This window comes from Entamoeba invadens (assembly GCF_000330505.1).
Source record: "Entamoeba invadens IP1 unplaced genomic scaffold scaff_1105074725643, whole genome shotgun sequence".
In the NCBI taxonomy this organism is placed as follows: domain Eukaryota; phylum Evosea; order Mastigamoebida; family Endamoebidae; genus Entamoeba; species Entamoeba invadens.
Window position 1 is genome coordinate 282,643 of NW_004191777.1, and position 23,948 is coordinate 306,590.

At 33.3% G+C, this 23,948-nt stretch overlaps 12 protein-coding genes across 12 annotated transcripts; 7 read left to right on the top strand and 5 right to left on the bottom strand.

Annotated features, from left to right (window-relative positions):
- Nucleotides 1-1,837: 1,837 nt before the first annotated feature.
- On the top strand, nt 1,838-2,743 carry EIN_080760 (hypothetical protein; the record flags this gene model as incomplete). The annotated part of the gene is made up of 3 exons (XM_004184402.1): nt 1,838-2,010; nt 2,070-2,121; nt 2,165-2,743. The coding sequence occupies 3 exons, from the start codon at nt 1,838-1,840 to the stop codon at nt 2,741-2,743; spliced, it is 804 nt and encodes a 267-aa protein (XP_004184450.1).
- Nucleotides 2,744-4,075: 1,332 nt separating this feature from the next.
- EIN_080770 (lupus la ribonucleoprotein, putative) lies at nt 4,076-4,813 on the bottom strand (the record flags this gene model as incomplete). Its single annotated transcript, XM_004184403.1, has 1 exon — nt 4,076-4,813. The coding sequence occupies one exon, from the start codon at nt 4,811-4,813 to the stop codon at nt 4,076-4,078; it is 738 nt and encodes a 245-aa protein (XP_004184451.1).
- Nucleotides 4,814-4,920: 107 nt separating this feature from the next.
- EIN_080780 (hypothetical protein) lies at nt 4,921-9,275 on the bottom strand (the record flags this gene model as incomplete). The annotated part of the gene is made up of 2 exons (XM_004184404.1): nt 4,921-5,304; nt 5,394-9,275. 2 exons carry the CDS (start codon nt 9,273-9,275, stop codon nt 4,921-4,923), a joined length of 4,266 nt encoding a protein of 1,421 aa, XP_004184452.1.
- A 371-nt stretch (nt 9,276-9,646) lies between these two features.
- EIN_080790 (eukaryotic translation initiation factor 2B, epsilon subunit, putative) lies at nt 9,647-11,644 on the top strand (the record flags this gene model as incomplete). The annotated part of the gene is made up of 2 exons (XM_004184405.1): nt 9,647-9,751; nt 9,800-11,644. The coding sequence occupies 2 exons, from the start codon at nt 9,647-9,649 to the stop codon at nt 11,642-11,644; spliced, it is 1,950 nt and encodes a 649-aa protein (XP_004184453.1).
- An 869-nt stretch (nt 11,645-12,513) lies between these two features.
- On the bottom strand, nt 12,514-13,434 carry EIN_080800 (hypothetical protein; the record flags this gene model as incomplete). The annotated part of the gene is made up of 1 exon (XM_004184406.1): nt 12,514-13,434. One exon carries the CDS (start codon nt 13,432-13,434, stop codon nt 12,514-12,516), a length of 921 nt encoding a protein of 306 aa, XP_004184454.1.
- Nucleotides 13,435-14,615: 1,181 nt separating this feature from the next.
- On the top strand, nt 14,616-15,611 carry EIN_080810 (hypothetical protein; the record flags this gene model as incomplete). The annotated part of the gene is made up of 4 exons (XM_004184407.1): nt 14,616-14,778; nt 14,819-15,090; nt 15,182-15,355; nt 15,402-15,611. 4 exons carry the CDS (start codon nt 14,616-14,618, stop codon nt 15,609-15,611), a joined length of 819 nt encoding a protein of 272 aa, XP_004184455.1.
- Nucleotides 15,612-15,953: 342 nt separating this feature from the next.
- On the top strand, nt 15,954-16,406 carry EIN_080820 (hypothetical protein; the record flags this gene model as incomplete). The annotated part of the gene is made up of 1 exon (XM_004184408.1): nt 15,954-16,406. The coding sequence occupies one exon, from the start codon at nt 15,954-15,956 to the stop codon at nt 16,404-16,406; it is 453 nt and encodes a 150-aa protein (XP_004184456.1).
- A 131-nt stretch (nt 16,407-16,537) lies between these two features.
- On the bottom strand, nt 16,538-17,453 carry EIN_080830 (hypothetical protein; the record flags this gene model as incomplete). Its single annotated transcript, XM_004184409.1, has 2 exons — nt 16,538-16,948; nt 17,055-17,453. The coding sequence occupies 2 exons, from the start codon at nt 17,451-17,453 to the stop codon at nt 16,538-16,540; spliced, it is 810 nt and encodes a 269-aa protein (XP_004184457.1).
- A 705-nt stretch (nt 17,454-18,158) lies between these two features.
- Nucleotides 18,159-19,025, top strand: EIN_080840 (hypothetical protein; the record flags this gene model as incomplete). Its single annotated transcript, XM_004184410.1, has 1 exon — nt 18,159-19,025. The coding sequence occupies one exon, from the start codon at nt 18,159-18,161 to the stop codon at nt 19,023-19,025; it is 867 nt and encodes a 288-aa protein (XP_004184458.1).
- Nucleotides 19,026-19,169: 144 nt separating this feature from the next.
- On the top strand, nt 19,170-20,870 carry EIN_080850 (hypothetical protein; the record flags this gene model as incomplete). The annotated part of the gene is made up of 1 exon (XM_004184411.1): nt 19,170-20,870. The coding sequence occupies one exon, from the start codon at nt 19,170-19,172 to the stop codon at nt 20,868-20,870; it is 1,701 nt and encodes a 566-aa protein (XP_004184459.1).
- Nucleotides 20,871-21,037: 167 nt separating this feature from the next.
- Nucleotides 21,038-21,730, top strand: EIN_080860 (hypothetical protein; the record flags this gene model as incomplete). Its single annotated transcript, XM_004184412.1, has 2 exons — nt 21,038-21,110; nt 21,159-21,730. The coding sequence occupies 2 exons, from the start codon at nt 21,038-21,040 to the stop codon at nt 21,728-21,730; spliced, it is 645 nt and encodes a 214-aa protein (XP_004184460.1).
- A 218-nt stretch (nt 21,731-21,948) lies between these two features.
- EIN_080870 (hypothetical protein) lies at nt 21,949-23,145 on the bottom strand (the record flags this gene model as incomplete). Its single annotated transcript, XM_004184413.1, has 1 exon — nt 21,949-23,145. The coding sequence occupies one exon, from the start codon at nt 23,143-23,145 to the stop codon at nt 21,949-21,951; it is 1,197 nt and encodes a 398-aa protein (XP_004184461.1).
- Between the last annotated feature and the right edge of the window lie 803 nt (nt 23,146-23,948).

Here is a 23,948-nt window from a genome sequence, read left to right on the forward strand (position 1 = left end):
AAGTAACTCGCTTTAAAATATAATTTACTATTTTAATAGTTAATAATATAATAAATTAAAATTTCTTTATAATAATAAAATATAGTTTTTATTTTAATTACTATTTAACTATTCATTGAATTAATAACTTGACCATTTGGGCAAATTTGCCATCAGTCTAAATAATTGATTAGTGGACTTTGATAGAAAAAACAAATAACATTTTTACATACTTAAATAATTCTTGTTATTGTATTATCATATAATAATGACAAATTTATTAATTGATTTTGAATAAATACTTGTTGGGTTTAATAATAATTATTATTATTATTATTATTATTATTATTATTATTATTATTATTATTATTATTATTATTATTATTATTATTATTATTATTATTATTATTATTATTATTATTATTATTATTATTATTATTATTATTATTATTATCACTCTTTGCTTTCAATACAGTAACAAAACATTAAGTGCTAAGTTACTGACTATGACTAAGCAAAAGAATTTAATTTAATGATATAGACCACTCAGAAAAGTATCGAACAATCATGGTGAATCATTCAAATTTTTCATCATTGTGGCGATTAGATGACTTATTTTTTTCTTTTTATACTCAACCTTTGTTTTTTGACAACAATATTTTTAATTATTATAATACTATTTAAACTATACACATTATGAAAATACCAACTAAAAACGAATAGAAAAAATTTATAAATACTTTTTTTCCTATTTCTATTTCAAAAAAAACAATTCTAGTTGTTATAATAATTTTATTATAAAATAACTGCAGTCAATAATGTATATTTGTGATACAACAAATAGATAACTGGTTTGTCATTTATAAAATATATTCTTGAACTTGGATTGTTTGTGGAATTAAAACCTATATTTAATTTAAATAACTTGCAATATTAAAAATATTTAATTTCACATTCTACTTGACAACAAATAAATGAGTATTCTTTGATTATGGAAAAAGTAACACTCTTGACTGGTATTGTTGATTTACGAAAATGTGATGGAATTTATTATCACTTCATTGTACTATAATTAATTATTATGTTATTATTAAACAGACAATATTTAAGAATTGAAAAAAATTTCTTAATTACTTTTGGCTATAATTTTTTTAAAGAAGGCATTTTTTGGTATTGTTATTATTTTAATTATAATTTGGTTTTCAGCTAACTAAGTGTTAGCACTTAAAAACAAACAAAATAAATTTGGTTATGAATTATTCGAAAAATTGTATTTTTTAGCCTAAGTCCATTTGAGTGTTAAAACCATCATCAAGATGCTCATAAAGTAAGGTTGCTTTTCACATTTTGTAAAAACCTTTCAATTGTAATTTACAAAAAGCTGATGTTGACGAAATAGTGAAAGACTTAAAGTCGACTTCTTTGAAACAAAGAGACTTTACAACAATTATTTATGTAAAAGCAATTGTTTAAAAATAATTAAATACCGTTATACGAATTTAAAAAAAAAATATTTAAGTATTAAAATGTAGAGTAATTCAAACTCAATTGATACTTATTTTAAATGTATTAATGTAAACATTAATTCTAATTTTTAAGATGTTTTTTTGTTCTTACAATAAAAAGATAATCAACAAAAAATAATAACAACAAAGTTAGTAACAAACTTAGTTGTTAATAATTGATTCTGGTGATGGAGTTTATACTTACCATATTTAATATTATAATTATATTAATAGTTTGTTTATTATAATTTTGTCTTTAAATATGCTTTAAAAAATTTGGTTTTCCTCATTTTATCAACAAAGGCCTTTAAGAAAACATTATCAAAAAACATGACGAAAAAACTTGAAATTCAATGAAAGTTGTGACATCCGAAGCCACCTCTGACACCATTCGCGAGGAGTATGAATGGTACATTAACACACTCAAACCCGAAATAAAAACAACACAAGAAAAACTTGGACAAATAAAGACGTTAATCAGCCCCACAAAAGAAACTATTAATGAAGAGTGTCTACGTTTTGATTTGTTTGTATTTTTAATCAACGAACATTACTCATTACTGTAATTAATATTCTCACAACAAGAGATGGGTTTCAAGGAATGGTACAACTCAACGGGACTGAATGTTCGGGTTCTGTTTGTTTGTGAATGAATTGTCATATTCGGAAATGACATATAGCGTATTGTAATTAACAACGAAGAGTGGTCACATAAGCCAGAGGCGTTTTATATTGTCGATTGTCCACTGAAACAAATGTACAACGTATTATATGTCATTGGAACAATTGAGGATGATATCTCCTTATTGGACCCATTCAAAATCAATGACTATATCGAACTTGTGACAAAGATATATGACATGATCGGAGAGGCTCTCGACTCAATTCGAAATCGACCAACGCTAATATTTCCATTTACCCCCACACATACATTCTTCATGCGCGCACACCCAACTGTCACAGCGGATATATACATTGAGCATTCTGAAATCGTTGTGAAGATATTTAAGTTAGACTCTGTCGGCAGTAAAAACCCTTCCCCTTCAATAAACGACGGAGACGTTAACGAAAGTGTTGAAGTGAAAACACGACAAAGAACAGCACAAGCGTTCTTGATAGAGAGTAGGTACTATTGGGTGGAGAATGTCGAAGAGATCCACCTCACGTGCCAGAAATTGGACGAAATTGTTAATATACTAAGCGAGCTCCAAGAAATGTGGGGACTCATAGAAAACAATGTGACGCAGTTTGCTTCTTAATTGTATATGATATTGTAAATGGGTTCTTGAATTGTAAATGATATAATTGATTTTATTATAATTAGTTATTCTTTAGTTTTATTCGAGTTACCATATACTATTAAAATATGGTTAATTAAATAACAATGAAACTATGATTTCAAAATATTTTTTAGAAGTTTTTGTTATTATTAGAAATGGATTTTTAAATTAAAACTTTCTTATATCGATTAATTACAAATGATATAAATAAATCCACCAAAAATTTGCACTAAAACCCAAAACATAAATTTAAAAAGAAACAAAAAAATTCTATTTTTTTCCTGAGCATAAAACATCCCTCAAATAATTTCATTGAGCTTTTCACAAGACTTTTTTGGTTGGAAAGAAGTCTTCTCACAAAAACTATTTTAGTAATGATGTACACAAAAAGCTTGATCTTCCTTGACTTTAACAAGGCAAGCAATCCTCTTCCGACCCATTTTGCCTCTTTTGACCCTGTTTCACAAAACAAGCAAGAAATGAACAACTTCCAGCTCCCTTATCTCAATAATTTGTATAAATTTGCTTGAAATGACAAGTGTTATAACGGGTTATTACAATGGCCAATAAAAGAAAAAATTGTTGACAGATACAAAAAAGTGACAATCCAATCAATTTATAACAAACTAGAATATATTAATAAATTAATTATATTTCAATTGTTTCGGTTTGCAGTGGTCAAGTCGTGATTATAAAGGTTTCGATGGTTGCAATCTGGGCAACTTTGTTTCGTTGGTTTACATTGTTATTATTCTTCAACATTTTATAACATTTTAATAAGAAAATATAATATTAATAAAGGATGACAAATGAGAATGCCCAATTAAAAAAAAGTTAGCAACAACTTAAGCAGTGAAATTAAAGGATTCGAATTTCGATAATTCAAAGGATTTCTTAAAATATGACCTTTTTCAGAACCAATACCATATAAACTTTTTTATCAACACTGTTAATCAATGTACACTCACAAATTTATAGAACATGTCCGCCAGCAAATTCTTTGTCGAAAGAATACTGCTCTTATTCAGAAACGTATGAAGGGCTGTGTCTGGAATGAAGACGTTTCGGACTATTCAGACTCTTTTGTTGACGACGAAGTCACATCAATTTTAGAGAAGAAAGAAGGAAGGGAATCTTTTATGGACATCCCCAAAGACTTTAATAAGGTACAACCAATTGACCAACGCTCTTTAACACCAGACTTGTATAGAAAGAGTCTCTGATTATATATGTTGTCTATTTCTTAGTCATTATTTATTGTTGTTATAATTATCATTCATTCTACATAACTCATTAAAACTAAAACATAACTCAGTCACTTCGCAATGGGTGAAAGCTGTCGCCAGCAACAACCATTCTCTTTCGTTGATGAAGAACATTTGCATATTGCGTTGAAGTTATTTGGTCGTATGATATCCCTTTTATCGAATAAAACTTTTGCTTGAGACCAGATAAGATCTCGTAGACTACACCACCTTGTGGGTCGACATACCCACTTAAGAAATGAACTCGATCCTCTCCATTAACAACTTTCACCCATGTCGCACCACACTCCCACTTCTTTACAATCACTTCCTTCCCTTTTATATACACTTTGTCTTGTCGGAACAACTTCTGCACGTCTTCTTCATCAGAAAAGAGAACTTCAACTGTCCCTTTGAACGTCAATGTACCATTGATAAAATGCATCTTCATTTCTTCGACTTTACCAAACGTGTTAAGCCATCGAGATACTTCTTCAAGACTTAAAGAACAAGGCACCCACGTCACTTTCACACAACGCTCTTTGACATCGGCAATACTCTCCCTCACTACTCTCCGAACAGACTTGTTGTCATTAGAAAGCTCAAGATACTTGGATGTTTTTAACATGTCGACTAATTCTGGAAGAGTCTTGTTGTGTTGTGAAACCAACTTAAACTTCGAAATGACATCGAGCGGGACATAGCCCTCCGAGTCGCTTTTCGTTTGTAAAAATGCGTCCGAAGAAAAGTTGAGTGTTGAAAAGTAGAACTCGATCTGTTCAAGTAAACTGCGTTGCGCCAACATGAATACACAGAATGTTTTTTTTCAGTTGGATTTTTTCGAGTTGACAATAAATACAACAAATTCTATTTAAACGACAAAAAGTACTATAATTTAATTATAATTAAAGATCAAATAACAAAGTCTTTGAGCAACAACTCAAGCGTCTTGTCCATGTCGAGTTGTTTAGTCTTCACTGCAAAAAGGAGGTTGTTGTAGTTTGCAAGAATTTTTCTAAGTTCGACGGTGTCTTCTTGTTTTTTGATTGAGTGTACAGTGATCACTGGACATGCCATATTTGGTGTTTCATTAAGAGGGGTGTAGTGTGGCGGAATGATGTTACTTATAATTGGAAATAGTGAAGGTGATACTCCCGTCATTGGTGCATTAAATACCCATCTTAATGGATCAAAATCTATTTGATTACAAACATTGGCAAAGTCTATAATTTTCAGAGCTTCTAATATTGTGTTTTGAGAGTATTCTTTATCGCCGTTGTTCATTAAAATGTCCATCTATTCGTTATTAATAAAATAATTAATAGTTAATTTTTAATTTTTAATTTTTAATATAATTATTAAAATTAATATATGAAGTAACAAACGAGTTGATACAAAATGGTGCCAAACAAACACCTAACCATCACAAAGGAACACTTGATAATAATAACTCTGACAAAGAGTAATATACTACATAACTCATCATCGCTAATTTTTGGTAATAAAATTGAATGTGAGAGAATGGTAAGTGTCTCCATTGCTAATTTGTCGAAGTCACCGTATTTCCCACATAAGACTATAAAAGCTGCTCTTCGAAGTTCAAGTGGGTTATGTGGTTCTTCTTTCCGATTCGAATACCCTTTCGATCCTTTCCACACCAATTCGATCCGTTGTGAAAATACTGTGTTGATGATAGGCATCCACACTTTTAAACGTGATGGTGTTGAACTGAAAAAGTTATTTTGAGTAAAAATGGAGACAACTATATTTTGCCATTTCCCCGTCAGTAAATTTGATTTCTGTAATAGTAGAAGCACATCATCAACAAAACTCGTTTTGCCTTGAGAAAGTAAGCTCTCAAGTTGTGGCACAAACGGTGTCAAACAATTATTTCCGGTAAAGAACGTGACGAAGCCATTAGTTGTTTGATTCACTGCTATCATGAGGGGGATCACATCACTGACAAAACATTTGTAATCGTCTTGAATAGAAATTTTCGTAACTGCCGTGTTAAACAAACTTGAAAAATTGGTGGAGTTCAAAAATTGGTCTTTAGGAACGTTTTTGATTTCGACACAAGACGCCAGTGATTTCAGCGATTTAAAAAAATTCGAAGTCGAACTTTTTTGTAAAGCAGTTGCAGTTGCGTTCATGAATTTTACAAGCTCTGGCAACACAGACATCAAATCGTCAAGCGAAGCAACGGGCAATATTTGTATTATAATTTCATATAACGTCTCTTCGGGTATTTTGGTTCCTTTAAACAACTCACAGAATGTTAGGACAAGTAATTTGACGTTTGGCTTTGGAAAGAGCAAAAAGAGTGTGTTGAATACCTGTCTGTGTTCCTTTTCATTTCCAACGTGTTCTAATAAACTTTCAGTGAAATTCACAAAGACTTGTTCTAATAAAGAGACCAAACTTTGTTTAACACATTTCTCGATCTCTTTAATTTGGATTTTGCTGAGTTGATTGTAGACCTCGAAAATCATTGAAAAGAGTCCAAAGATGAGTGGCTTGAAAAAATGCTCCTCTCTTCGAAATCCAAAGACAGTGATGTTTGAATTTGTTGGTGTTGAACATGGCGGATATTCTTCAAAGACTCTATCTGTCAGTCTGCAGACTATACCAAGCAAATTGAGGACATTGGAATAAAAAGTGTCATTGTTAGCTTTGATCAACATTGGAATTTTTAAGAAGAGCTCTGGGAGGATTTTTGTTGTCAAAGTTGGTAAAAAAGTGTTTGGCGAGTAAAAGGCGAGGTCTGTCAATATTTCTGGATTGACAAGAATTGTAGTGGGTAATGCGTCGATGGCTGGTAACACCAAATTGTTTGCTCTTTCTGTACAACTTTCAGAAGTGGACTTGAGAAGAATTCGAGCCAAAACAAGTAACTTAGATGAGAAGACTGGCGACAATGTGTGTAATGAAAGTGACTGCCCGACAGCTTTTAATGTTTCTTGGGCAAAAGTGGTGATGACCTTAGAATGCCCAAATCTAGTGAACAATGTAATGAGTAAGTCTGCTGCTGGGATGCTTTCTCTGACAACGCAGATTTGTTCTATAATAAAGAAAACAATAGAAATTGGCGTGTTTGTTTGATTAGAAGGCATCGAGTAGATATCAAGTAAGTCGAACATGACATGTGTTGTCTGTGCTGATATTAATAATTCCAGACACCCTGGAATGTCCGATTCAATCAGTTTAGAGAAGTAATTAACAAATGTCGACTCTCTTTCTATTTGTTCTGTTGTATTTAATTTGATCGTATATAACAGTTTAATCACTGTTTCCGAATTGGTTTGTACTAATTCAGTTGTATTTTTAGGTGGAATTAACACAGAAAGAATTGTAGTGATAAAAAATGTTGGGTTGCGTGTCATCAAGAACGCAAACCAGTCTCTATAGACTTTGAAATATGTGGTGTCTGCTTTCATCAATGAAAAGACGACAAATTCGAGTTGCTCGGTGTTGATCATCTTCTCATAAAACACAGAGAGGTGCATACACACCAAAAGTCGCTCATAGTCTTCGATCTCTTTAAAAATAGAAATCGGCAAATACGCCGCATTTACAGCCAACAAGGAAATTATAATTTGCACAAATTGTTCCCCCGTCGACACGTTTTTCCAAAGAAAAGAAATAATTTCATTTGTTTTGGTATACTTTTGAGAGACACTTACTAATTTAAAGTAGAGTTTGCAACAAACTAATGACGACGCCAAATTCTCTGACGCCAAAATATGTTCACAAAGTGTGTCTGAGAGTTTGGAGTGAAAAGACTCGTTCTGAGTAATTGTTGCAAAAGCATGTACTAAGTGCATCATGTTACTAAATGTCGACATTTCACTCTCATTAAACACATGCACCAAATGATTCAATTCTGTTCTTAATAACTCGGGCACTTCCAAAAAGGATATTTCAAGCTTAAGAGTCTCGTGAAGACTTGAAATGAGCTTCTTGATAATAACAAGAGCGGCTTCTAAAATTGGAAGGTCGCATTTCTTTGCGACTTTGGAGAAGTAATCCAACACAATTGTTTTAAACAATGAAATGACAAATTTGGTGTACTCCTCGACTTGTGTTTGTGATGGAAAGTAATACATTGCCAAGACAATTTTTTCTGTGGGTTCAAGCGAATTAAAAACGTCGAAAAAGGTCTGAGAGAACGTGGTGTGCAAAATTGATTGAATTGCTCCAGAGCGCTCCCTGTCGTACTTCTTGCTGTTAATTTTTATGAACAATTTGAGTAATGGAAGTGCAAGAGAATTGCCAACAAATTCAGTCAACATTTTGTTGTTAACGATCGACACTAATATTTGTGTGGTGTCAATTGTAGTCTCATAAAATGTACTTATTAACTCGTTTACTCCACACAAAAAGAGTTGTTTAGTGTTCTCTGTGAATTGGTTTTGATCTGGTGTTCCGATAAGCCAGAGACACGCTTTTTGAACGATACCAGAGTCTTTCGACGTGAACAGTTTGAGGACAATTTGTATTAATTTTGTCTTTTGATCATCAGAAAAGACCACTGAATTGATCGGGATTTTGTCGTTCAAAAAGTCGAGCGTTTTGCTGACTACCAAGACATCACTACACCACAACAATTCACAGAGAGCACGATGCACATCACTTTGAGTAACATTTCTGAAGTCTGGCGTGTAAACAGTCGAAGCCATGAAATGTAAAAGACCTTGTCGTGTGTGTGGTGTTGTATATAAATAAACCCACATAGTCTTTTCAAATAAATATTGATTCTTGCTCTTCACATTTTTAAAAAGAGTGAAAGCAAGCTCGGAAAGTCCATTGAGCGGTTGGAGTAATGACTGAGAAAAGCAAGATATAATTGGTTCCGTCATCGAGTCTAAAAGTGGTTGTCTTACCAAAACAAAATGTTGCACCACTTCAATACACCTTGCCCTGATAAGCGGAAGTGCTGTTTTGCCCATAACAAAAAGAGGCGGCATTAACACTTGAATATTATCTTCCAATTCTTCTTCGGTAAATCCTTTGAAAAAAGTGATGATTAAATCGATTAAAACACCATGAACAAGTTGTGGGAAAACGGGGTCGGACGCTTTTATTAAAACTCCTAAAAATTCCGTCTTGTATGGAAGTGTTGGTATTCGACTCGTTGAAGCAGCTCCAAGCAAATTGTTAAGTGGGGTGTACAAATCCGTCCAATCAGAAATGTTCTGTGTTTGGTCGATAAAAGAACGGACTTGTGTTTCGAAGGTTGCACCCCATGAAAATTTAAAAAAATTCATCACACTTTTTGAGTTCTTTTCTTGAAGAAGCAATTGAATGTGTTGTTATTCTATTTTTAATTATTTTTTGTGATTAAAACTAACGATAATAATACTTATTTTATCGGAATTAAATTCGTTCATTTTTTTATTAAAATGTGTTTATTTTCTCGATAAAATTGTGTTTTGTTTAAACCATTAAATAACTAATTTTTATGAATTTTGAATTGACTTAACAATATAGTAAATATAATTGTTTTTTATTGTATAATAATTATAAGTTTTTTTGAATTAATACTCTAATAAATAATATAATAAAAGTATAAAACAATCAATTCCTCAAAAATGTTATATAGAAAAAATAAAAACCTACTCGAAACTAATAAAATCAAATGGATAAGAAAAAGAAACAAGACCAGAATCAACAAGAAGTTCCTCAAAAGAGACAAGCAGTTATTTTGGTCGAGAACGAAATTGTTGACATGCAGTGCAACGCTGTTTGTTGTAATTATTTTAAATCAAATAGTTTGAATACTTATAAGTAGTCGATGCTTATGATACTTAACACTCCACTTATTCAATACATCGTTGAACATTTATTAGCCCAAAATATACAAGAGATATTCATCGCGTGCAGCGAACAAAACAAACAAAAAATTCAGCTCATTCTGGACACCCCACTCAAGTCGAAGAACGTGCAATATATCGTGTGTGCAGAAACAAACAACGCAGGCGAAATAATCAGACAAATTTCCGAATCGCCACTTTTGGATTCGAACGAGTTGATACTCATTAAGGGTGATGTCATTACGACAATGCAATTGGAACCAATTTTGAAGTTCCATCGAGAGATATTACAGTCCGATAAAAGTCACATAGTGACAATGGTCTATAGGAAAAACCACACCGTCAACGAGTCGCGATCTACAAACGACAAGACTGTGATCATCACAAACGCTTTAACAAACCAAATTCTTAAAGTCGATGACAGACACGACAAAACAAAGAGAAATTATCGACTCAAAATGTGTTATAACAAAGAGACGCCAAAGATTGGAGTACACACAGATTATATGGAGACCGGAGTCTTTATCGTTACAAGACAAGGACTCTCTCTTTTTAACGATGCGGAAAATTGCGATATCAAAGAATTTCCAGAGGCGTTTTACGCTCGAATATTAGATTTGGACGCGTTAATACACTTCCATATGCACTGCTATGTTACCAACGAGAAAGAGTATTCGGTGAGAATACGAGATATCACAACTTTCAGAAAAGTCAGCAGCGAACTCCTTCAAAGACACGCGTATCCATATACAACCAACCTTGGAGTCTATAGTTTTGATATCAAAATGTATGACCACAATGTCATTGCACACGTCAAATCGACAATTCCGTTGAGTGTCATACAAAACAGTAAGAATGTATTGTTCTGTGAAGAGTCGGTGATCAACGAGAAAGTTGTTGCCAACGACGCGGTGATATGTTCCAATTGCGTGATTGGTGAAGGGAGTTTGATTGAGAATTCGCAGATCTTCAAAAATGTTCAAATAGGGAAGAACGTGAAAATCATATCGAGTGTAGTTGGGAACAATTGTGTGATTGAAGACGGTGCTGTTGTGAAGGGGAAGTTCTTGTGTGAATACACAAAGGTGTCCCGTGATCAAACTGAGGTCAATACAAAGACCGTTGAGAACACGAGAATGAATCATATTTATGGAGAAGATTTGTTCAGGTCGGGAAGTGCTTTGATAACTTTGAATGACGCAGAGAGTGATGACGAAGAACCAAATATAATGAAACCGAGTCTTCAAACGTTTGATTCATTTAGAAACGAAGTCACGAAGTTGGTTATTGCGTTCCAAGAAAATCAAAAACATGGCACTTTACAAAGTCAGTTCCACACGGAACTCACTTCTATAAAAGCGTCTTATAATTACACAATTGGACAAACATTTGCAGCATTAATAGAAGCACTCCTTTTAATTGGTGATAAGGAATGTAATAAAGACATCGAAGACCATTTGGAATCCCTTGAAATGCTATGGGAAATGAATAGCAATTTCACCCTCGAGCCAAATGATCAAGTAGAAACGTTATTCTTCTTGTGCGAGTTCTGTGATGATAATACATACTTTGAAGACTCGTTCGTGTATATCATGAACGCTTTGTATGAACACAACTTCATTTGGATCGACTCAATATGGAAGTGGAAGGAGGTTTGTGTTTCCACGCCAGAAGAACACCAAAAGTATCTCGACTTGTCTGAAGCTTTTTTGACGGCTCTTAAAAATGCCGAAGACAGAGGAGATGTTGAAGAAGATGACGAAGAAGAAGAGGAGGAAGAGGAAGGCGAGGAAGAAAATGAAGAGGCAGAAGAAGAAAATTAAATCAAAGTTGTTTTACAGTTTATAACTAAACATTTATAATATATATAATAAAAAGTATTAAAATGATAGTGTTTATACAACAACTTTTTTATTAAAAAAGCAAAAATTTATTTTAAACCATATTTTATTAGTTTCATATTAATATCTATAATTTATTGCCATTTATGGAACAAAAGAAATGACAAAGATAAATACCACCTTATTATTTATTTTTAATAAATGTAATTAATTTCATAGTAAAAAATAAAATTATTCGACTTTTTGTAAAATGGAAAGAATCAAAATAATATAATAATAATTAAAAACAAAAAAGTGCATTTGCCGGGACTCGAACCCGGATCTCCACCTTGGAAGGGTGGAATTCTGCCCTTAGACCACAAATGCTTCTTGAAAATTAATATAACTATTTGTTTTTATTACATTGATAGTTATTATTAATGATTAATTAATGAATTGGTTAAGATCATTGATAATGGCAATAAAAAAAGTGCATATAAAGCATAATTAAAATTTTAAAGTGACATGATTTGTGTCTTTTTTATAAAACGATCTTTAATTTATATTTATAGTATATAAATAGTTATTTTTTTCTTTCTCTGAAATTTTTTTTACTTATAACAATTTAACTATTTAATAATTAATTTTATATTTATAAAACTATTCAAAAAACTGAAAGGTGTGACAGTTAAAACAGACAGACAAAGGTATAATAAATTATATGATGTTGTAATTAATTTGTAGTACATGATATGAATTAGTGATTTCACATATTGAAAGAGCTTAAAAAACACTCAATAATATTAGTGGTATAAAAGATAAGTCAACGAGACGTTTCAAAGAAAAGAATACAAAAAGGTATTGAGGTTGTATTAAAACCCCAAGAAGTGGAGCACAAGGTGTGAGGCAGGTGGTGGATCGATTGGGAGTTGTTCTGGAATTTGTGTCAAAGAGAGTGTATTATTAAACGCGGACATGTCTGTTCCCGAAAAGACATAGTCCAGCACTGAAATTTCATCGTTTGTCAATTCCAAGTCCATAATAGTTCTTTGTGAGAGGATGAAGCTTGGTTGTCCAATAAAGACCTTTTTCAAGTAGTTTCTAAACTTTCTTGTGATTGGTGCGAGTTGTTCTGCGTCGATAGTCTTTCCATTCGGGAATGTGTATTGTTTCCAAATATAAAAATTGAGTGTTTTTGTTGTTGTCTTTTGATTTGAGACTTGGCACGTCAACTTGAAGTTTTGTTGGATTAACACATATGAGAGAAATGAAGCGAACGCTGCTTCTCTGTTCTTGTTCTTCCGTTTTTTCAAAAATTCTTCATTTCGTGTTGAAAGTGGAGTTGTCACTTGTTTGATGACTGGCGCGTCACTCCACAACGTCTCACATCCAATCATTTTAAAGTTGTTTGACAAAATATCAATTTTGGAGGTGATGTACTCTTTCATACCACTTTGTAACATCGTTTGATCAAAGACTTCTTTTGTCACGACTAAATAGGCGCTCGATTTCTTGCGCGCTTCTACCCACAATTTTCGAACTACACACTCAAAAGTCACTGCACATTCTTGAATCATCGTTGGAGTGTATCGTTGCTGATATACGACATCATCGGTGACATACACTTTTTTGGCATAACTCGACCGTTTTGTTTTGTGAAAGCGAAGTTGTGTGTTATGCGACGCAGCTAATACGATCAACTCACTGTTGCACTCAGCCTTGCTGTTTCGTGTTTTTCTTTGTTTGATTGCATCACTCGAAGCTCCTTTTGGTGGTAAACTCATTCCATCCATTTCGAGATGGATGTTTCGATTTTTTATTATTCAACTACATCTTCCTATTTTGTGGTACAACTATAGCAATTTGTGTGAAGTGGGTGTGTTTTTATATCCATTTATATGTCTTATTATAATTATAATATAATTATACAATTTTTTATTATAATAAAGTTTTGTTTGGTTAGCAAAAAATTATTTTGCTCGGCATTTTACCCTTCATACAGATTTTAAAAAAATTGGTCAATATTTTTTTATTTTGGAATCAGAAGGTGGATCCTTTCAGGTGGTTTGTCAGACTTTTTATTGCTAAATACTTAAAGTACATTTCGTTGTATTGAACTCAAAAATGAGTAATAAGGCATATCAATGTATCTGGTAAAATATTGTTTTTTTTTTAATTTTGAGAATAAGTATTAGAATGAGTATAGTTAATAATATGATATTAAGTATATAAATATTTTTTTCTTTTAGTATTGGGTGGATAAGAGATTTGATAATGCCTTTTTTTCAACAATAAAAAAAATGTAATTTAATTAATATACCAAAAATGTATTCTATTGTATATTATATCATTTATTGTTATTAAAATCAAATTAGGAATTTATCTAACAAAAATAATGTGTATTTTTTGGAACAAACTTTTAAAATCCAATTTTCTCAGTGAAAAAAGTTAATAAATAAGAGAAAAAAACAAAATGGAAAATTATTTCGGGTAGATTCTATTATCTTGCCCAATTTAGACGCAATTATCAACTTTTTCAAAAATTAAAAAAATTTGATGGTTTTTCACTTCAAAAAAAAAATCATCGTTATATAATTACATTATTTAAAAGTTAATAAAATGGTTTTAGTTTTTTTTCTAAATTAAAAGTTATTAAATTTATAATGGTAAACTTATAATTTACTTTTTTATATCACAAAAATAATTAAACCAAAGGCAAATATAAAAATGTCATCAAAATTGTTTTTCTCTAATTAGTAAATTTAATTAAAACTATATTATATATATTTTATTAATAAGTATTAATAACAATTAATTATGAAATATACAATAAATAAATCATTTGTTAAGCAATTATTAATAGTAAACTGAATTAATAATAAAATAATAAAAATATACCAATTTAAATTTATAACCAATTTAAAATAAAAAAAGACGATTACAATTGAAACAATAAATGAACTAAAAACATAATATGGACAACTCCCAAGACAACGACGTCATAGTGTATGTTTCCGTCGCATGGTATACATTATTAATGTTAGTCATAACGGGAGCGACATATTGGAATTACTTTTTTCCTCCATTTAGCAAAACGTTTTGTTTCTATGTGATGAGTGAGGTCATCTTTTTAGTTCGTTTGTTTTTGCTACTTGTAACAACAGACTAATTATACAGTCCAAACGTGTTGTTTCTGTCAGTACAAAGGTTCCACGTCTTCATGTGTAGTGTTTTTGTTTCAACGACTTTGTGACGTCCTTCATGTTTTGACGCTTTTTCAGTCTTATTTTGTATGGGCAAATGGTTATTTTATGAATGTCACATATGGTGTTAAAAACGCGTGGAATAGTTTAAAATTTCCATATGTAATGTTTGGACTCTATATCATCTATTTCATATATATCATAACCCTCACAGTCATTTTTATGCTGTTGTCTGGGGATTGTACTGTTTGTTATATTCATGAAATTAATGCTAAACGTTCAAATAATAATTTAATTAAATTAATAATTCACTGAGAAGTAAATGTCTAATGAATAGTCTGTCGTCTATGACACTCTATTCTTGATCATTCGATACTCCAATTTTTCTTTGAACATTATCGTGATCTTCACATTAATAGGATTACTCGCATGGTTTGTTCATTACAATAAGCGTGTCGCAATCACTCGTCAAACGATATTGTGGAAAGTGTATCTAATGTTTTTAACAACAGTTTGTTCTTCTCCAAATGTTCTTCTATTTAACAATAACAAAATAGTTTGGCATTGCCACCCTCATCATGGTTTTGATTTTGTTATTCAAATTGGTCATCGCAACGGTCGTCGGTTTTGCAAATGTCGAGCTCCCCACTCTGTGGTACAAAATTTGTGTCCACCACATCCCAGACACGCTTCAGACTATTGCAGAGCTTATATTGGTTCTTAACTTCAATCACTGCTTCAAATGGGTCAATCGGTACGAGTACTGACTCGCTAAAAAAAGAAAAAAAATTTACTGTCTTCTATTAATAGTTAATTCTCTAGTTTATTTATAATTCAAAAGAAGGATTGTGCCACTTTATTTTGTAGTTAAATAAACCATAAAATAAGCTATTAAAAACATGACAAAGGTTTGAAGACATTTTAGTTTTCAAGCTATATTTCAATAGTAACACAAATTATTAACAAAGAATTACAGATGAAACCATTCAGAAAAGCGACAGAGTCTATAAAAAACGCCGAAAAATAGAAAAAAAACGACAATAAGACGGTGCCAAACGGGACTCGACGGTCGGAACTTCAAAAGGAACTTTAAAAATGAAAAGGAGAAGATGGTATCGATCAACTTCACATTAATTCTTCGAGGCGTATACGCCTTTGCGGGGCTTTTTGTCTTTTTGACTGGACTGATCCACTTGTGTGTGAGTGGATGGAAGGGATGGTCTGTTCATGGAGTGCAGTCTAATGCAAGTGTGGTATGTGGGTTCATAGCTATTCTGTTGATGATCAATGGTATTTATATGATCTTATCACCATTTGTTATGTACATTCCAGTAGCCAAAGACTACGCTAACTTCTGGAATTTATACACTTCTGTCGCTTGGCTGATAATCACGGGTATAGTCACTCTTTTCTTTACCGGCTTTTTCGGTCTTACAACATCTATCATCTGTTGGTTGGTCTCAATCTTTGCTATTGTGTTGTCTGTTCTTTCTTGCTTAAGACCAGATACTCAAGAGAGAGACAATGACAAAGATGACGAAAAAGACCCGTACAACGTTTAAAAGTAAATCACTGATTTTTATATCATCTGTTTATTATTAGTAAAATATAATACTTTATACTAGAATTTAATAGGACAGACGCATTATGTTCAAGAAGAGATGACTTCAACACTAAAATACGATAATAACAATTAGAGATGTGGCATAATCGGCTCTTTGACTGTTTCTGTACTTAACTCATCAGGAGTACCGAGCGCAAATTGTGAGAAAAAGTGTGTTGGTATTGGAACATCCATTTTGAATGGCTGAGAGTTGTACACACGCTCGGCCATTTCACCCAATGAAAGAACTTCAATGTGGTTCTTCTGACAGTACTGAAGAAAGTTTTCTACTTCTGCTATGTTGTATGGTCTGTCGTGGCATACTACTATACTTCCATTACTGACCGAATGTCGTAACAAAAAGGATGTGAACGTAGTGTTGTCTGTCTGCGCGTCAAATGCGTAATTTGACCCAATCACCATCCGATAATTTAAATTGTCGATTGTGTCAAACATGAATGACGAAGGAAGTCCTGAACCTGGGCGAAACCACTTATACTTCTGTCCTCGTGTAGCTTCTTCAATAAGAGTGTCTGTATGTCTGTCAGTATATTGTTTTTACTAGAGAATTATAGTAAAACTACGAGAAAGATATAAGAATACAAACTTGAAGAACTTTCTCAGCGAATTCAGTGGGAGTGTTTTTGAATGAAGGCTCGTCGTGGAGTGTGTGATTCCCAATTTCATTGCCCGCTTCGACTATTTGAATGAGCTTTTCTTCACGTTCTTTTATTCTGTCACCAATAACAAAAAATGTGGCGTGTGCATTGTACTGCTTAAGAAGAGCAACAAACTGCTCAGTTTGATTCGACGGTGAGTCGTCGATGGTCAACGCTATAACACGCTCCTTTGTATCAAAATAAAAAAAGGCCCGCTTCTCGTACTTCGCTATAAGCTTGATAACCCACCGAGACTGAAAAAGTATTGAGTAGACAATGTAGAGAAAAGTAACAAGTAAAAGCAATATCAGTAAAACTCCTCCTAACATCCACCATATCGATTTCATTTTGATTATAGAGTTGTTTTTGTTCTATCTTTATGATTGTTTTACTATTTAATAATAGTATCTTATTTATAATTTTACTATAAAAAACAACAGCAGACAAAATATGTTCAAAACTATTTTGATACAATATTAATTGGTAGCTATAAATTAGGCAAATTCCCGATTATAACGGACATATTAAAATGTTTTGTTGTAGAAGTTTATTGAATTTGGTCGAATATAATTTAAATTAAAAAAAACTCAATGACAAGAAAACGCATCAATTATTAAAAAAATTATTTTTATTTCGTTTTTTTATATCTAAAACAGCATTTAGTTTAGTTAATAATTAAATATAATAATATAATGACATTACCTTTTAATTAGAAGTTAAATATTAATTAAAATGAAATATATAAACTAGATATAAACAATTAATAAAATAATTAATACATTTATAAAAATTCAAAAATATAAAGAAAAAAAACAAAGAAAATCAAGTAAAAAAAATATTTTTGGGAAAGCTAAAAATAACTTGTTTTAAAAAACAATTAGTTATAGTATGTTTATTATAAAAATACCATATAAACATTTTTAGAAAAATAAAAAACCAAAAAACGTCTTTCAAATTTCACAAAACCACAACTTTTACAGAACTTTAAAAATACCTTTTTATAGTTTAGAGGTATCGATATATAATGAAGAACTTTAAAACCGAGTTGTTCGATGTCGTTGACTGACGCGGAGAAGACAAAACTTCAACAAATTTCAAGCAAGAAATACAAAGAGCAGGCGATCTGGTTTTTGAATGCCTACTGGGCTGAGAATGGTGAAGCTGTAGCTGAGAAGGTTTGGGACGTCTGCAACAAATTTGCCGAATTTGATCAAGAGAATAAGGCGGAAGGATGTTCTCTTGATGAGATGAACATTCATCGAATTCTTGAATTCTACCAGAGCCAACAAACCATTCAACAGTTCAGAGAGTCATTAAGAAGCCAACAATTTGAGGTGAAGAAGTTATATGCCCTTGGCGTCTATTTGTCTTGGAATTACAAATTGACTTTGAAGAAGTTTGTGAATGCGCCACAAGGAGCTCAAAGTGCTGAGATGGCCAAGGCACAAGAGATGGTCGACCAAGTCGGGAAATTATTAGAAGAAGCCAATGCGAAAGCCACTGAAGCTACTAAGAAAGACAAAGAACTCGAGACTGCTTTGAATGCGTTGAAGAAGGAAGAGACTGACTTTAATAATAAGACGGAGGAACTGAAACAACGAATTGAGAAGGAAACAGGCGTCGTCAAGAAAAATAGAGCACAGGCCGAACTCGCACAACATTTGGAGTCGGACCCACTCCCATTAAGAAAAGCGAAAATCACATGTGAAGCTGCAAAGAAGAAGTCGGAGAAGGCTCGAAAGGAAGCTGAAGACGCTGCTGAAGAAATGAGAAAAAAGATGGAAGAGGCCGAAGCGTATTTGAACGAACAAAAAGCAGCAGCTTCTGCTGGTATGGGGTTGATGTGGTGGATGCAGAGAGAATTAACAGAAAAGAAGAAGTATATGCCAACAAGAAAGGGAGGAGTAGCGAAGAAGTAACTTCACTAATTTCATTTCGATATTCAACATTACAGTTTCTTGTGTTTGATTGGATTTTTTTGAAATTTTTTTAAGACAATTGAAAACTGTTTTTGTCATTTTTAATGAAAAATTGAAACTTGAATTATCTTTTTCTATTTCTCAATGCAAAACGGGAAACGGTTACAAAGCGGCTCGTTACAAGACCTCCAAAGAACTAAACAAGAAAAGAAGAGTAAAAACCCATTCAGTTTTATTGTCTCGTTGTTCAAAGATGACCCGAAGCCACAGGAACCAAAAGTATATAAAGTGCGAATGGTGCAACCGACTCCTCAGTGTTTTTCAGAACCACTCATACGACCAAAGAGTCGAACGAAAAGCACTTTCATTGCAAAACCAATGAGTGACGACGAACTGGAAATCATTGAGAACACTACACAACTGAAAATGGACGACTTGAAATCGACATATTACGACCACCTTAGAAGTCTTCCACTCAAAGAGCTTGAGAACATCGTCGAGTATATTCCTATGCGTCTGAGCGAGAAGGAGCGCGTGTTGTTGGAAATAGTAGAAAATGCATTTGAAGTGAGTGAATACACAAGTGCAGTTGATGTAGCAAACACCAACTATATGACATATGGCGGATATTACTGTACACAAGGTAATGTCGGGATCGACGAGTGCAAGAAAGAGGAGATCATCAAGTCGCAACAGAAAGAAGTAAAAAAGACGATGATTGGTCTTCTCATCTCGCACAACTTTAATATGGGGATCAACCTTTTGAAGAGCGAGGACGCACTCGAACAGTTCATGCAAGACTGCTTTGAAACTTCGCGGAGATACAAAGCGGCGAACCCCGCGATGATGATAAATACGTATCAAAAGATGATGCATTTGCTCCAAGACACTATCATATACAACCCACTTTTTATTGGCAGAAAGTTTGAAAAGACACGCAAATTTAAGCCGATATACACTGTTGGAGAGGCCATGAAGAACCTTGGAATGACACTCGACGAAATGATGAAAGAAATTCGACTTGGTGACGACGGGTTGGAGTTTGGGGAGATTGAAAAAAAGTATGGCGAAGTTGGTACGCGAGTGATTTATTCAGTCCGAGATGGAGTTGAGATGTCAGCAAAGAGTTGTGGTGTGGTTTATGGGATGTTGAAACAACTTGAAAAATTTCGCGAATGTAAAAAGGAAACGAATTTGTCGATCCAATATGGGGTCGATGGGTCGAAATTAACACAAAGCCATGAAGACCACTTTGTCTTTGTCCAACAAAGTCTGACGCTGTGGTGGAACATCATGAGACAGATGCCTTTCCTTTGGATAATGACGGACAGAGACTTCTTGAGCGGTGAAGAGTACAAGTTGATAAACACGGGACAGGGTCTTCAACGAATGCAAGACTGCCCGTCCGTTTCGAGTGCGATGAGCACTATACTTCGACAAACACAGAACTTAATGTGTGGAGGAAAGACGTGGAAAGGCCTTTCTGTGGTCCACTTAGGGGATAGAGATGTTCCAAACTGTTTATTCTTCATCGACAAGTATTCACAAGTCCCATGGATCTTAGCACCAGTCCTTAAAACGTCGAAGAGAATGTTTTCACATAAAGAGTTGAAGAGAGTCCCCGTGTACTTTGAGACGGTGAGTTCGCGAACGTGGGGAAGGATCATTTTGAGGCACTTTTATCAGCACGCGTTTGATGGGAGTGGTTCCGATGGGGGGAGTTGTATTGATGGGCGTTTGACGAGTTCGTGGAATTGGTGTTCGATGATCGAGAAGTACATCTACTACCCATTGTTTATGTTGTGTGATTTCGAGGGCTTTGATGGTCCATATAAAATGAAATGAATTTTTTGTGTTCGTTTTAAAATTTACAACTTTACTTTGAAGAGTTGTCCCTCTTCAACATTTCTTCAAGGTGGCATTTTTGTATATAAATTATCATATTAGAAGACCAGAGTAATAGAATCCAATTGTAGAGTTTATTTTAAAGGGAATTTGCATAGAATTCAGTGATGAATTCTTTCTTTGAAGAACTTGAAAGTAACAAAACCATGGAAGACGATGAGGATATCCCCGTTTTCAAAAGTTTGTTGTTTACTCGAAACACAAAAAAACTCAAACCGTGACAATTAGTCGTTATAGTCGGCGACGCCGACGTTGGAAAAACATCACTTTTGCTTCGATATATAACACAAGCATATCAAGAAGGCGTGCGATCAACTATAGGCGTCGACGTGAAAAAGAAAATTGTTGAAGTTCAAGGCCACAAAGTCGGGTTAGCATTTTATGACACCGCAGGACAAGAAAAATTCCAAAGCGTCTCGGACTCCTATTTCAATGGTTCCACCGCCTGTATTGTTGTCTACGACATCACCCGTTTGACAACATTCAAGAACATCGAAAAGTGGGTTGCGATGATCAAAAACAAATTATATGACGTTCCAATTCTCTTTGTTGGTAACAAGTCCGACATCGAGCAACAGCGCGACGTTCGTCTTGAAGACGGCGAGAACATGGCAAAGCGGTTCAACGCGTTTTTCATGGAGACGTCTTGCCTCAACGGCAATGGTGTGAACAAAGCGATCAACATTTTAGTCGAACACGCAGTTTCGGACAAACTTGTTCAGACACTCAAAGAGAGTCAACGCAACTCAGTGACACTCGAGAAACCCAATGTAGTTCAAGATAAAACCACGTGTTGTTGACTTGTTCTTTGGTTTTTATGTTTTAGTAATTATAATACTAATTAGTAATAGTATTATTCGATTATAATTAATAAACTAATAATAAATATTATTAGAATTCATTTAGAAAGAATTATAGAATATACTACTAATAAAAAAACTATCATGTGGAACTAGTGACAAAAAGGTATAAAAGTGAGTCAATGACACATACATCATAAGCGGAGAGAATTCTGACCTCACTCCTCATCAGAGTCGTCTTCTTCTATATCAGAGATGGCACACTCCTCGAACTTGAGTGAATCCAGTATAGTCTCCACCTTCTCACGTGTGGCCTGATTAGTCTGTGGCGAGAATTCGATCACATTAATCCCCATCTGCAAGTCTTGTAACTGTGTCATCTCCTTGTTAAACAACAGTCTTAATTCCCAAAGAAACCTGAAGTATTCTTCCCCATTTTTGCTTGTTGTTTCTTGTCTTCTGTAATGAGAAATAATGGTTCTGTCCTCATCTAAAATCACAGCAATTTCCCACACCATCGGTTGGGCGTCCTTAATAAACAAATTGCCGCAGACACCTTTCAGCTTCATTGTAGAGCTTGCGATGATCTTTTGATTGATTGCCTTCAAGAAAGTAATGACGGGCGACACTTCACTTGTTCCTTCGTCAACGTATACGCTTTTTAATACTCTCATTAAGAACGTTTTCTGGACCGACAAGTCTTCGCCATTGTCCATCACAGCATTCCACTCTTCGTCGACTTTCTCGCAATGTTTGTCGTCAAATATTTTAGTGATGCACTTGATGACGGACAAACAGTCTCCTGCAGTGATTTTATGACCGGAGACGTCTTTAATAATTTTGACTTTCCCACCGGACTTCTCCCCATTTTCAGGGAAGAGGCAACTGATGTCTTGGCCGACCTTTCTGACAATAGAAAGGTGTTTCAACAAACGAGGCAAATCCCCTGCTATTGGGAATGTCTCGAAATTGCCTTCGACTACAACTTTTCGAGTTTGATCTCTCCAATCCGGCATGTTTTTCAGTAAATTCACCATAGAGCCAGCAGCATATCCATTGGTCTTTGGATCGACTACAGGCGTTGTTGTGGACGGCGACTTGTCATCTTTTTTTTGGACTGACTCGGTCCGAGTGTGCGACTTCTTGTCTTTCTTATCTTTCTTCTCCTTTTCTTTAGCTTCTTTGGCCTTTTTTTTCTCTTCTTTCTTTGTGTCACTCTTTGAATCGCTGGAGGTGTGCTTGATCCGCGAAAACAAATCAAAGAGTTTGCTTTTTCCTTTCTTCTTCTCGTGCTTCTCCTTCACATCTTTTACGTCTTTCACGTCTTTAACTTCTTCGGCGTCCGACACTGTTTTGTTAATCACTATTTCATTCACAACCACCAAACAAACTTGTTTCTTTTTACTAAGTTCCATTTTCAAGTTTTTCTTCTTGCTTTCCCATGTTTGTTCGGAGTATTTCCCTCTTCTCTCCTCTAAAACAGTTATTTCTATTTGGGACAATAAAAAGTATCTTACGATCGACTGCTACTAAATAGCGGGGGGTTCTTGAAAATGAAAATTGAAATTTCTATTGTTGGAACTACTGGTTTATATAAAATAAACTAGAAATTTGGCTTTTTCTTCTTTTTTTTTCAAGTTGTCTTGTTCTTGGAAAAAGTTTTATTTTATTTTGGTGGGTATTTTTGGTTTAGTTCTTTTTTAGTTATTTTTATTATTAAGAAAAATGCTACTATTTTGGGGTTCTGTCTTTCTATTTATTTGTTTATCTTTAAATATGAACTTATTTTGGAATAAGTTGTACAAAAATATTAATTTTTCTTTAGAAAAACTATTATAGTTGATTTTTAAGTTTTTATTTATTATTTAATAGTTTTATTTTCATTTAAAAAATTTATGCACTTATGAAATACTAAACCCATTTTTTTATTATTTTGAACAAGTTGTTTTTCGTATCATTCTTCATACAATTGAATATTTGAGTACCATTTATAATAACATAAAAATTATTGATATATAGTATAATAAAATAAGAATGTGATGATGTGAAAAATCTTGTAAAAAAAGGAAATCTTGTAATTCAAAAAACTAGATCATTTTATTTTCCCGTTTCTATTTGATATCTTATATAAACAATTATTATATAAATAATAAAATGACATTTTTTATTATATGGTATTGACTTTATTATAATGAATAAATATAAATTGTTATTTAAC